Source organism: Rhinichthys klamathensis, unplaced genomic scaffold (assembly GCF_029890125.1).
Source record: "Rhinichthys klamathensis goyatoka isolate OS25496 unplaced genomic scaffold, OSU_Roscu_1.1 h1tg000006l_1, whole genome shotgun sequence".
Classification (NCBI taxonomy): domain Eukaryota; kingdom Metazoa; phylum Chordata; class Actinopteri; order Cypriniformes; family Leuciscidae; genus Rhinichthys; species Rhinichthys klamathensis.
This window is the reverse complement of record NW_026606559.1, coordinates 699,288-711,843: the sequence shown is the minus strand read 5'-3', so window position 1 is coordinate 711,843 and position 12,556 is coordinate 699,288. Positions and strand designations below refer to the sequence as shown.

The following is a 12,556-nucleotide window of genomic DNA, read 5'->3' as shown; positions in this document are numbered from 1 at the left end:
AACAGTAACAACACAAGAACTCACAAGGACTGGACTAAAACACAGGGCTTAAATACAAGGCCAAACAAGCTAAACAAGATAACAAGGGGCGTGGTATACATGAACACAAATGAGGAGCGGGAACACTGTGAACAGGGGTGCGTTCAGCCCCGACAAAATGTTGCACAACGTTTTTTAAACAGAAACGGTGATGCGTTGAACGCACTGTTCTGATGACGCAAGAGCAACTATGGCAGCTGAGAAGGCCATTCTTTGTGTTCTTTGTGAAGAATATTCGGAGCCTGATGAAGTCGGTATAAATATGTGTTTAATACTACAAAATATGCCCAATGTTACAGTTACTGCACTTGCCGCCCAGAACACAAGAGAACATCCCAATTGAGTGAAGGGATTTGTGGAAACTGAAATGGAAGCACACATCTTACCTAATTCAGACTAAAACACATCTATTTAGCCTCACATACGGGCTTTATTTGTAGTTCATACTGTTTTAATACCCTGTATTTTCTTTCTCATTTTTAGGAAAAGCACTTAATTACCATTGTTTATTTCTATACCAAATGTCATACACTTGCAATGAAGCTAAAAATATAAACAACTACATCATTATGTTGATATCCTACATTTTTACAATAAAACTTACGACAAACATGTCTTCTAATATCCTCAGAGTTGTTGCGTATACCGAGCTGCATCGAACACATTTGTAAATTACTTTCCTTGAACCCATTGTGCGAGTTCACTTTAATACCGCGTGCTTTATGCACATGTTGCTGCTGATTGGACTGCAGTTCTGACACACCCACCAAACAAGAGAAAACGCATCTCAAACCCCATTGCACACCGGTGCACGCCGTTTCCAGAAAACATGACGTTCAACCCGGAAACCGTAGCAAAACGTTGCGCACCGTTTTGAACTTGAACATGCCCCAGGACTGAACCAAAAGCACAAAGACAGGGGGAACACAGACAGACATTGCAACAGTAACGATGTAATTTGTAGAAATAGTCCCGGTAAAATTCCCACAAATACACATACTGACAATCTGCCTGGATCATGCATTGTTGGACTGTTATTGCAGCACTTTTGGAATGAGGCTCAATCTGCCAATCAGATTTAAAGATCCAAAAATGAAGTAAAATTAACATAAATTATTCCTTTAATATTCAAAAAAACTATTGCCTCCTTAAATAGCTTCAATTAGCCAGTTTTTTTAGTAGCTAGTAGTGTGGCTAACTTTAAGTCTAGCTTGACTTTAAATTATGAGTAGCCTGCAGTTTGACAAGCTACACTTTCAAAGTAGCTTCCCAATGGTGTCACCCACAGAGTAACTGGTGAAACAGAATCACAAAAACGTTCCCTGAAATTCAATATATGCATTACATATGCACAGAATGATTTCTTGACTGTCCCAGAGTGCTTTGGGGGAAGTTAATCATTTATATGATATGTTTCCTGCACGTCTGTGCAATGTGCAAACATTGGAGAGTAGAGTTATGGCAGACCGGGGCTCGCATTCCACTTGTCTGCTATAGAAAGTCACAAAAGAAACTCACAAATGTCACTTTCCATACACGGGTTGTACCACTGCGCGACTATCGCGGGGTAGGCAAGATTCACAGGATGATTTATAACGTTTGTGTGACAGCTGAACGGTGGCCATATCATGAGATGAGAGCTTATTTCAAACTGCAAGTGCGAGTATATTCACATCACATGGTCAGCGGTTTGCGCTAATTCCTTTCTCTCTTTCTCTCCCTGTCTCTGTTCCACTCGTCTCTGTCAGCTCCCCTCAATGGGGTTGGTTAAATCGTCCATAACACATAAACGCTCGTTTATAAAAGCTGACAGACATGGCAGTCGTTTACAGAAATTAATTACCTTCCACTAGAGCTTCATGCGTCAGTCACGCTAGACCAGTCTCAACTACGTCCATTAGAGACACCTCCACCTGCTGAGAGACAGGCAGAGAGAGGGAGACCCATAAAACACATCTTTTCTTGCCAATAATTTCACTCATGATGGAATTCCAGACAGAAAGCCAAATTGTTTTGCTCTTTTTTTGTTGTTTTTTTGGAAAAGGCAGCGACTTTCATTCATTTGTGGTTGGTTAATGGAGCCAATCTGTTGAATGTTCATACGACGCCGCCATGACTCTAATTACGGACACAGATCAATTGAGCTTGGTTAGCTTTTAGCTTAATGAATGCAACATGGCAGAAAGTGCAACATCTCGGCTCTATTAACAGAATAATAATTTATCCATTGCTGCTTTTGGAGAGATTAAACTGAACTGGTATTTTTAGTGTCATTCCTCCAGCTCTACGGCAGTGAGAAGCGGCGTATTAATGTAAACTTGTCAGCCATAATCTCTGCTTGGTGTGATTTTCTGAGAAAAGTCTCTCCATCATTTGTTTATCAGGGTATACGCCAAATGGAAAAACAGGAACTAGTTTAATATCCCCCGTTTCAACATGAAACGGCATTTGCAACCCATTTTACTTTGGCAATTTGATGTATTTCTGAGCGAAACAGGATGTTCAACAAGATTAAAATGTAGAGCGGGAAATTATGAAGACAAATAGACTATATATTTCTTTGGAATAGCATGCACAATAAGACCAAGAACTTGTTTTAAAGGTATAGTTCACCCAAAATTGGACATTTTGAAAAATGTTTTTGTTTTTAAAATGAAAGTAATGGGTTAGTTCGTCCAAAAATGAAAATTGTCATTATTTACTCACCCTGATGTTGTTCCAAACCCATAAGACTTTTAATCATCTTCGGAACACAAATTAAGATATTTTTAATCAAATCTGAGCAATTTCTCTCATTGACAGTCTATGCAACTACCACTTTTACGCTTTAAAAAGTTCATAAGAGATCGTAAAATCCATATGATTTGAGCGGTTTAGTCCAAATATTCTGAAGAGACTCGACCACTTTATATGATGAACAGATTTAATTATGTCTTTTATTCACATATAAACATTCATTAACACACATCAGTTGGTAAACGGAAGCTCAAGCATGTTCACTTAATGTGCGAGAACCAATGAGGTTCATTCTCCTGTTACGCAGCACATTTGAGCTTCTGTTCGGTGGAGCTTCTGTCTATGTTCGCTGATCAATGTTTATATGTGAATAAAAACCTAAATTCAATCTATTTATCATATAAAGCGATCGTCTGTTCAGAAAATTTGTCCTAAACCGCTCAATTTATATGGATTCGTTTTACGATCTCTTTATGAATTTTTTGAAGCATTAAAGTTGTAGTTGCGTAACTGTCAATGGAGGGAAAGAAAGTTCTCAGATTTCATCAAAAAGATCTTCATTTGTGTTCCCAAGATGAACGAAAGTATTACGGGTTTGGAACTAAATGAGGATGAGTAATTAATGAATTAATATATTTTTGGTTAAACCAAATATGCCCCTTTTTAAGGGGTTAAATGTTGTTTTGAAACAACGGCAAAAACGGTTGAAACATTCTTTAAAATATCATCTTTTGTGTTCCACCAAAGAAAGTCATACAGGTTTGGAACAACATGAGGATGAATAAATGAAAAGTAAATTGGGTTCATTTTGATCCTCTCCCCACCCAGCTCTTTTTCATCTCTCTCTTACACTAAACAGTCTTCTAAAGCCTCTATACCCGAACTCATCCTCACACTCTCAGAAATATTCACACACATACACAAATGCCCATTCCGCCCTCCTCTTCAGGCCAGCTAACTGTAGTACCGGCAGTTACTCAAATGACACACTTAAAGAAACGTAGGATGAAATCAGTCATTTGAAGAGCAGAAGATTGTGCTTCTTGCTGCGCTACATGTCTGGTGTGAATCTGTGGCCGCTCTTTGCCGGCAGAGGATCTAATAAGTGCGCCGCTGTGCTGTGGGTCGCCCTGTGTGAGATTAGAGGAACTCTATTAAACTTTATGGCTTCGAGTCGAAGCGCGGGGAACAAAGCTGTGTGAAATGAACCTCAACTACCCCAGGACTTAACAAGGCGCTCATGAGTGATAAAACACACTGGGACGTTTTCTTGGAGATGGGTGGGTTGGTTTCGGGCCCACCTACTTCCCTGATATTTCAAAACATATGGTGTTCTCTCACCTGTTTGAATACTGCTTTGGGAGGAAGTTGGAATATTGCTGGTGTTATTTATCCATAGTTTTAAACATGTGTCTTTTAACCCTTCTGTGCTACAAAAGGTGATGTTTGGAAAATAATGCATACTACTCATATTAGTATACAATATGTATCCTCTGCACTGTATGCAAATTACCTACCTAAACACCTGAATGACCTACTGCATTTGTAAAAATGAGCAGTATACAACAGTTCCTCCTGCATTGTATGTATCCTACTATGTATGTGTTCAATTTGACCTTTCATATCCAGTGTGATGGATGACCCGGAAGGTATATCAGTTGTGATTTTGAACATCTGCAGTGTGCAGAATTGCATACTAGCATACTATCTCTGCCATATCTATATACTATATTGCAGAAATAATTAGAGCAGTATGCCATTCTGAAAATAGCTATTAATTTCCTATCTTATGATTTGATTGGACTGCCAAATTTGACTTTTACTAGGGCTGCTTATTATTTAAGCATGCATTAAACCAATTAATTCTAGTTTCTGCAGTTAATAGTGAATTACTTTACCTGCCATGTGCATTTAGAGGAGGTTAAACCAGGTAAGTAGATAGTATGCGGGTGTTCTACGTCCATCCAATAGGGCACGTGCAAGCCATTCTTGACCCAGAAAAAAGCATGCTTCGCAGGGCCTGGAAAAAGCATCTAGATAAGAGCATGTAGCACAAGAGGGTAAATAATATTATAGCTTTATAAAGCTGAAAAGGGATGTCCCATTGAATGTGTCTTTTTATGTGTTCCCATTAATCACAGAACATCAACATGTTAAATCTCCCAGCTCTAATTTTGATTTAAAAAAATTAACTTAGAATGCTAAATAACCATTTCCCCCCCCAATGTGATAAATGGACACTACTCACATTCGTAAAAGTAGTGAGGTTATGTATTAGCATATTACTGTTAGAAATGTTTAATAATGTAAACAAATTAGTAGGCAGTAATACAGTATGCAATATTTACCGCTTGTTTTCTGTTCCAAACGTAATAACAGATCATCTGCAATCTGCCGTCCTTTTAGCCTGAGATGTAAACATAAGTGTTATGAACATGGTAATGTAAAATTATTTCATTCTCACTATGGGCCAGATTTATTAAATACAATAAAACTTCACAAAAATTGTATGATTTAGCATATTTCTTAAAAGTATAATTAAGCATATATTTATTAGTGCATTTGTTAGAAATATATTAAAATTATGCTTGTGTTTAGCATATTTCTTAAAAGTATAATTAAGCATATATTTATTACCAATGTACTTATAGTGCATTTTTTAGAAATATATTAAAATTATGCTTGTGTTTAGCATATTTCTTAAAAGTATAATTAATCATATACTTATTGCCAATGTACTTATAGTGCATTTGTTAGAAATATATTAAAATTATGCTTGTGTTTAGCATATTTCTTAAAAGTGTAATTAAGCATATATTTATTGCCAATGTACTTATAGTGCATTTGTTTGAATATATATTAAAATTATGCTTGTGTTTAGCATATTTCTTAAAAGTGTAATTAAGCATATATTTATTACCAATGCACTTCTAGTACACTTGTTAGAAATATATTAAAATGCAAAAAAATTGCACTAAAAATACATTTAAAATATCAATGTTATTTAATATACTTTTGCAATTACACTTAAGTACTACTTAAGTAAAAATATGCTTTTAATTAGTGTATTTATAGTGCATATTTTTTACAGTTTTCTTTAGCACAAAAAGTAAGAATATACTACAAATATACTTTCTTGTATTTAAGTGTTTTTTTAGTGCACTCAAGTACACTTTTTTTTCACCTGGGAAACAGGGCAGATTAGCGTTAGAGCACCAATTCCAAAAAAGCGCGGATGGAGGTGGAAAGTTCTGTGCGTGATCTACTGACGACACGCAAATTAAAGAACACAGATGCCGCTGGATAATTTCCATAATGACCAATGCAAGGGCAGCGCAAATTAGCGTCTGGTTTTTTGGGCGGTAAATAATGGTGCGAATACCAGTAAATTGACTAGCGCAAACCTTAGTAAATCATCTTGCATAATTCTTTTAAATACTTTCCTCACACAAATTTTGCGTCTGAAAGGGAAACTCCTACAAATGCATATGCAATAAGATCAGCCGCAAAAACAACTGTGTCCACACCTTTTCAGCGCCAATTTTTCACTGCATGTCTTTAGTAAATCCTGTCAGTAGTTTTATAATGCAAAAAAGGGTTTGCGCTGGCGCAAGCTGTTAGTAAATCTGGCCTTATGTCTCTCACACACACACAATCAATCATAATCAATCAAATTGTGTTTCTTGAGATGTGATTTGCCATGCAAGGTCAGTCTGACCCTGCAACAGCTAGTCTGGATCTTTAAATGGTAACAGCAAAGAAGAGCCTGAAAGCCAAAGGTAGAGCTCAGGAATGCACTCCTATGTGCCTGGTACTACGATCAACCCATGCACTCCATGATCAGATTGTATATGGATTCCAAACTTTAGATTGTTTCTGTTCCATTGTTTGCAAACAATGAGCCATAGATAAGAAATGAATATTAACATAGCCAAAGATTGCTGTGATAAATTGTGTCGGTGAGGTGTGATCGCAAATTGATTATGCATGCATGTTCGATGTGCTCTATTTCTATCTGTTTCTTGTTCGTTTTCTCACATGCTTTGTCTCTTACACTCTCGTTCTCACCCTCCCTCCCCCACTTCATGATTGATGGCATTGCAGCTCTTATCTCAGGTAAGCCTGTGCTGTTACTTATCTAGCCCGACTGTCACTGGACAAGAAAGGTGTTTGCTTGCACCACTCAGACAGCAGATTGGCTGGTCCAGAGCCAGTTGGGATAAACCCCCAGGTGGCGGGACAGTGGCCAATGTAGCTGTGCTGAAGTGTGGATGGTATGCAAAACTACATTTTCACATTGAATGAAGAAAATGAGTGGTGTAACAAAAAATGGCACCAAAATGCTAGAGTGTTGTGGCTGGTTGCCAGGGTGTTGCTAAGTGGTTGCTTTAAAAGAGTCCATCTCCAAGCTATAAGTTATCTTACTATCTAAACAATCACACTGTACAACCACATGTGTTAACATGTGTTAGCTAGATACTGGCGTGATGGAATAGCACATTAGTGGTAGATTTACTGTAAGTATTTTCACCTACTGGAAAAGAATATGTCTACCATAATATAGTGATATTCTCCATGTCACAGTCTCTGGTGTTCATTACTGAATACTTAACCAAAACTTAACACTTTAAGCAAACAGTAGAGGCCTGTTTCTCCTTTTACGCATTAAACAGGCGTTCGAATGACACTACAGCATTACATCCCTCCTTCTATCCAAGGGACACAATTATCCCATGTTTTTTCTATCGGCCCACAAATGAGAGCAGCCGACTCTTATTTTCCCAGCTGTGCAGCAGTCCAGATGAGAACATTTTTTCTTCTTTGGCTTTTTGAGAATGGTACCCCTGAGTTGCAGGGAGCGTGTCCAGCTCCATTTGCAGAGTTCTTTGAAGACCGTAGCAACAATTACAGAGTCATGGCACCAGCCTCAATCTGTGAGCGTGTACTCACGCTAACCCAGCACAATCACTCCAGAAAAGCCCCAAAACATTAGGCAAAGTAAGGAAATAAAAAGACTACTAATTTTCCTTTACTCTTCGAAAAACATCTGACTACCCTTCAGACAACGCATATAACTGTGGTGCAATATGAAAGTAAAAACAGTCCTTGCAATTTGAATTTTTTATCTAAGACACAACATTTATGTGAAACGTATTGTAAATTTTATGGTTGAATATTGTAAAAAGCATGGTTGAAAATCAAATATTTTCCATATAGAAATATAGCCATATTTCAAAATGAGAGACATGTACTACATGGGCAAGAAAACAGCCAAAAAATTGGGATATAAAGGAACTAAAAGGAAAAATAGATGGTTCTCGCTTTCGGGTTGAGCTTTCCGCGACTGCGCAACTGGGGTATAGGTTGCCAGGTTGAGATGACAAACGGGTTGAAATTGTGTATGGTGTGTGGATTGTAAGGCAAACATATTGGTCCGATTATTCGTAAAGGAGTTTGGGCCATGCAAATTACGGGAGTTTCCCAGGAGAAATAACTAACCGGGAGGGTTCCGTGAGATAGGGCTAAAAAACGGGAGAAACCCGGGAAAAACGGGAGTGTTGACAGGTATGGTATTCTGTCATATGGTATCAAGCAATGAATGTATCATAAGGAATCTAATTTGCCCTGTTCCTCTGAGATAAAAGAGTTTGATGTACTATGAAAACATTCAGTAACTTTCAGAACTCAAACCTCCTCAGACCAAAATGACCACAGAAACTAGGCTGCAAAAAACAGCTTGTTCTGACTTTCTTACCTTTCAGTCTGAGCATCACATTTCTGCATGTGAACCTGTCACAAAATGATGCAGAATTAAAAATATATATATATATATATTATTTAGGATAGACAGTTAAAAACTATATTGGACGATATAAAACGGCATTCACAAAGATTTTTAAAGGTAACAAAGTTCTAAGGATCAGAGACAGGGTGGAAAATGGTCATAAATAACTATGAATGTCCTGGCACAAATATATATATATATATATATACTGTATATATATATAAAAATATGAAATGAATGAATTTAATAGTTGTCACCTCTTGAAAAGCAGCTCCATTTGGGTTTCTATTGCTGTTAACTGCTTTGACTTTTAGTGGCCATGCACTTGGTGTGCTGTGGAATTATTTAAACCCCTTCCACCGGTTTCTCATCTCTCTCTCTCTCTCTCTCTCTCTCTCTCTCTCTCTCTCTCTCTCTCTCTCTCTCTCTCTCTCTCTCTCTCTCTCTCTCTCTCTCTCTCTCTCTCTCTCTCTCTCTCTCTCTCTCTCTCTCTCTCCTTTCCTCCCTCTGTGCCTCAGCATTCCAATCATAGTGATGAGAGAGCTAGCCCCATACACCTCTCTCTCTCTCTTCCTCTCTCTCCCGCACTGCAGACTTCTATGAGAGTCTGTCCAAATGAAAATGTATTGTTGTTTTTCTCAATCGCTTTTTTTGTTTATTATGTCTCACATTCCTTTCACTTTACTGCAGTCTTTGGGTCTTTGCTATAGCTCTCATAATTACTGCCGTCAGTCTGCAAACACTTAAAGCCTGCATTTTCTTTTAACGCTAATTTGTCACGCCCTAAAACTGTCTCTTATGAACAGCCATATCTGCATGTGAACTTCTATTAAAAAAGCACTGTGAATAATGGCAAAAAATACCACAACGTCAAAACAATGATCAAAGTGCAAACTACTTTTTTTTTTTTTTTTCAGGCCAATTTTTCTACTTCAAATAATTGGCCACTGTAACAAATATTATTGCAGAGGTTGTGGAAAAAAAGCATCTGCTATGAAACTGCACTCTCTCCCAGCACAGCATTTCACTTCCTGGATCCAGTGCTTTAGGATTATGGAAGAACGCAATTCTTTGCCATTTCTGCACTGCACTTATTTACTAGTGTTAATGTCAGTGTGTCAGTATGTCAGTGTATCAGCCAATGCAAAGCTTCCAGCATGTTTCAGACAAGAGCAAAAAAACATCTTACAGTCATTTATGTTTTATTTATTGAGAAAGTGAAGTTAAAAATACACTCTAAGGATAAAAAGAGAAGAAAAAAAAAAAAGCTTGTGGGAAAGGGAGATCAGATGAGGTACAGTCTGTGGTTGACCAGAAGGGGGCCTCGGCTCCTTGCTGTGTCGTCCTCAGTCTCCTCCCCCAGAGTGTGGGTGTAAGAGTAAGTCTTCCCCTTCTACACTACTGAAGCCGTGCAGTGGGCGGCAGTTCTCCCATGAGGACAAACAGAGATAGGCTGGTTAAGACACTCCCCTGGCTGGGAGTGGTTGCAGCCAGCCCTTAGCCCAACCCACCAGGCTGTGGAGGAGGAGGAACACGGCAGTGCCCGAGCTGATCCCTTCAATCTTCCCCACAGTGTGGAGCAGCCGGCAGCGCGCACACACACTCACACACTCTCACACAGCCACACACACTCACACTCACTCTCGCACACACACTCTCGCGCAACAAAGCAGGCAGACGAGGGAGGCGTGTAATAAAGAAAAGAACATCACAGAGGAAAAACAGTGGTGCTGCACTTGGAGTTTTCGGATACTGCAGCCTGTCTGGAGTTTGTGCCGATTCCTGTGTGCCTCGTAACCTCACGGCTCACGTCTGGTCCTTTCCTGCGGAGGGTTTGAGTCCCGTCAGCTGTGCGCACAGAGATCCGAATCCAACGACTGTCTACATTGTCGCTTTGTGCATCCGCCAGACGGGAACAAAGTGTGCGACTGGGATATCTGACAAGCTCCTCTGGGAACCGACGCTGCACTGACTGTCAGAGAGAAAGAGAGAGAGAGAGAGAGAGAGAGAGAGAGTGAGAGAGAAAGAAGGAGCAAGATAGATAGAAAGAGGGCAGTCAAGGCATGAGCAGGAGACTAGAAGCCGGTTTTCCAGAGAAGTGATCGCCACAGTGCCCCCTCCTCTTCCCTCACCACCTCCTTTCCTTTTCTCCTCTCTCCTGTGCCGCTGCTCTCTTTCTACGCGCACACCTCCTCTGCTATCCCATCCTCGCACCTCCGCTGTCCTTCCATCACCTCCTCCTCCCCTGCTCCCGAAGACGCGTGAAGAGGAGAAGCACGGCGCACACACGCTCGCTCGTGTCTGTATCATCTCATTCTCTCTCTTCATCCTTCCTCTGACTCCGTTCCTCACACGGATCTAGCCTCTAGCTGCGGAACCACAAGCGGAGGCTTTTTGAGTGTTGGATCCCACACGCGAGTCTCTGTCTCCAGCCACAGCCAAAAGGATTCCAGCTACATGGGCAAACGTTTGGAACAGCAACCAATGTACCCCCAGTACACTTACTATTACCCTCACTACCTTCAGACTAAGGTAAGGCACCTTGGTTACCTGGTTTTGTGATGTTCTGATTTAATGCCTCACACACTTCCTTGCGTCCGCATCATTCTGACAGATTTCTGACACACAAACCACATGGCCGATACTTGACATGGGCCGCTCTCCCATTTATCAAGAATGCATGCACACACTCTTGCACACAAACTCACGATCCAGAGATTCTGTCCTCTCAGCTGCGTAGCCTGTGGTGGAGGGACTTGAATAATTGCATCCATCTCTCTAAGCCCCTACACCACCCGGACGTGGAGAATTGATTACCACAGGCTGATCGATAGTGCCGAGATGCTATCGGGGGCACTGGTGATCTTGGCCTCCCTCTGTGATTCATGAATGTTTTTATGCGCCGCGCCCCATAAGAGGCTGGCACTTGCGTTACATGTTTGAGTGAATGAAAGTGGAGAGAGAGAGAGAGCTATGATTGGATCAGAGTTTAAAAAATGGCTGTTAGAACAAAGGGCGTGAGGATGCATTTTCCTGATCAACTTGGGGTGAGTAAATTATGAAGTGCAAAAGACGAATGTGAGGGAAGAAAATTTATGGAAAGTCTGTTGGAGGAGTTGCTTGCTCAACGTTGGCCAAATATGCAAGCGTTCCCAAAAGACACATGACAAACGGCAGTGGCCAAGTCGCTCTCCATCAGCAAGTGTTTATGACCTCTCTCTTTCCCTCCTTTTACTGCTGTGTTACACTCCAAAAATGTATTTAGAGCTTGGCCAATCTCAACCATCAAAATCTCAGAGGAGCTTGCAGAAAACGACTTGATTGATGCCCTTCATCACTAGTCTATACATGACACTGGCAACAGGCACCGTATTACCCATCAATACACACACACACACTCTCCCCACTCCTTGTAGCTGCCTTCAAGGTCACGTCAAATTGGATCTTACCCACATCCGCTGTCTAATGAGTTTCTCAAGAGTGTCTCCAAGGGATGTGGGGGCTCGTCCAGAGCATCATGTCTTTGTCCTTCTCTCTTTTCGCAACCAGAAGTCCTTACAACAATAACTCAACTCGCTAAGTAGGGCCCGTCAAAGAGAATGCATGCATATTCAAAAGGTTTAGAATTGCGCAAAGTATGTTGGTGATCCTTACCAAAGTAGAGCACTATGGCAAACACTGGAGCATCATGGGTAATGGTCAAATGGGCCGGTCTGGGAATAATTATTGATCTGTAGAATATTAAAGGAGATGGAGGAGGTTTTTTGGCACTGGGAGAGAGTTTCAGATTTCAGATATTCGGTCTCGCCTGTGAAGGATGGAGACCTCATGTGAGCACGGGTCAGTGTGAGTGCGATTGTGTGTGCGTGCGTGATTGGGGATGTAAATGGCCTGTTATTAATCTTGATTCTAGCGTGCTCTCTGAGTGGAGGCATTCCTCCGGGGGAAATCAATCATGGGAAGAGGAAGAGGGGCAACTGACACACAATCTAACCT

The 12,556-nt window shown here is 40.4% G+C and overlaps 1 protein-coding gene across 1 annotated transcript in view; it reads left to right on the top strand.

Annotated features, from left to right (window-relative positions):
* Window positions 1-10,871: 10,871 nt before the first annotated feature.
* rbms3 (RNA binding motif, single stranded interacting protein) overlaps window positions 10,872-12,556 on the top strand; it is a 149,631-nt gene continuing 147,946 nt past the window's right edge. Inside the window, exon 1 of the mRNA XM_056256965.1 lies at window positions 10,872-11,092. Within this exon, the coding sequence (XP_056112940.1) occupies window positions 11,018-11,092 (75 nt within the window). The 5' untranslated portion in view covers window positions 10,872-11,017. The remainder of the gene's footprint in view (window positions 11,093-12,556) is intronic.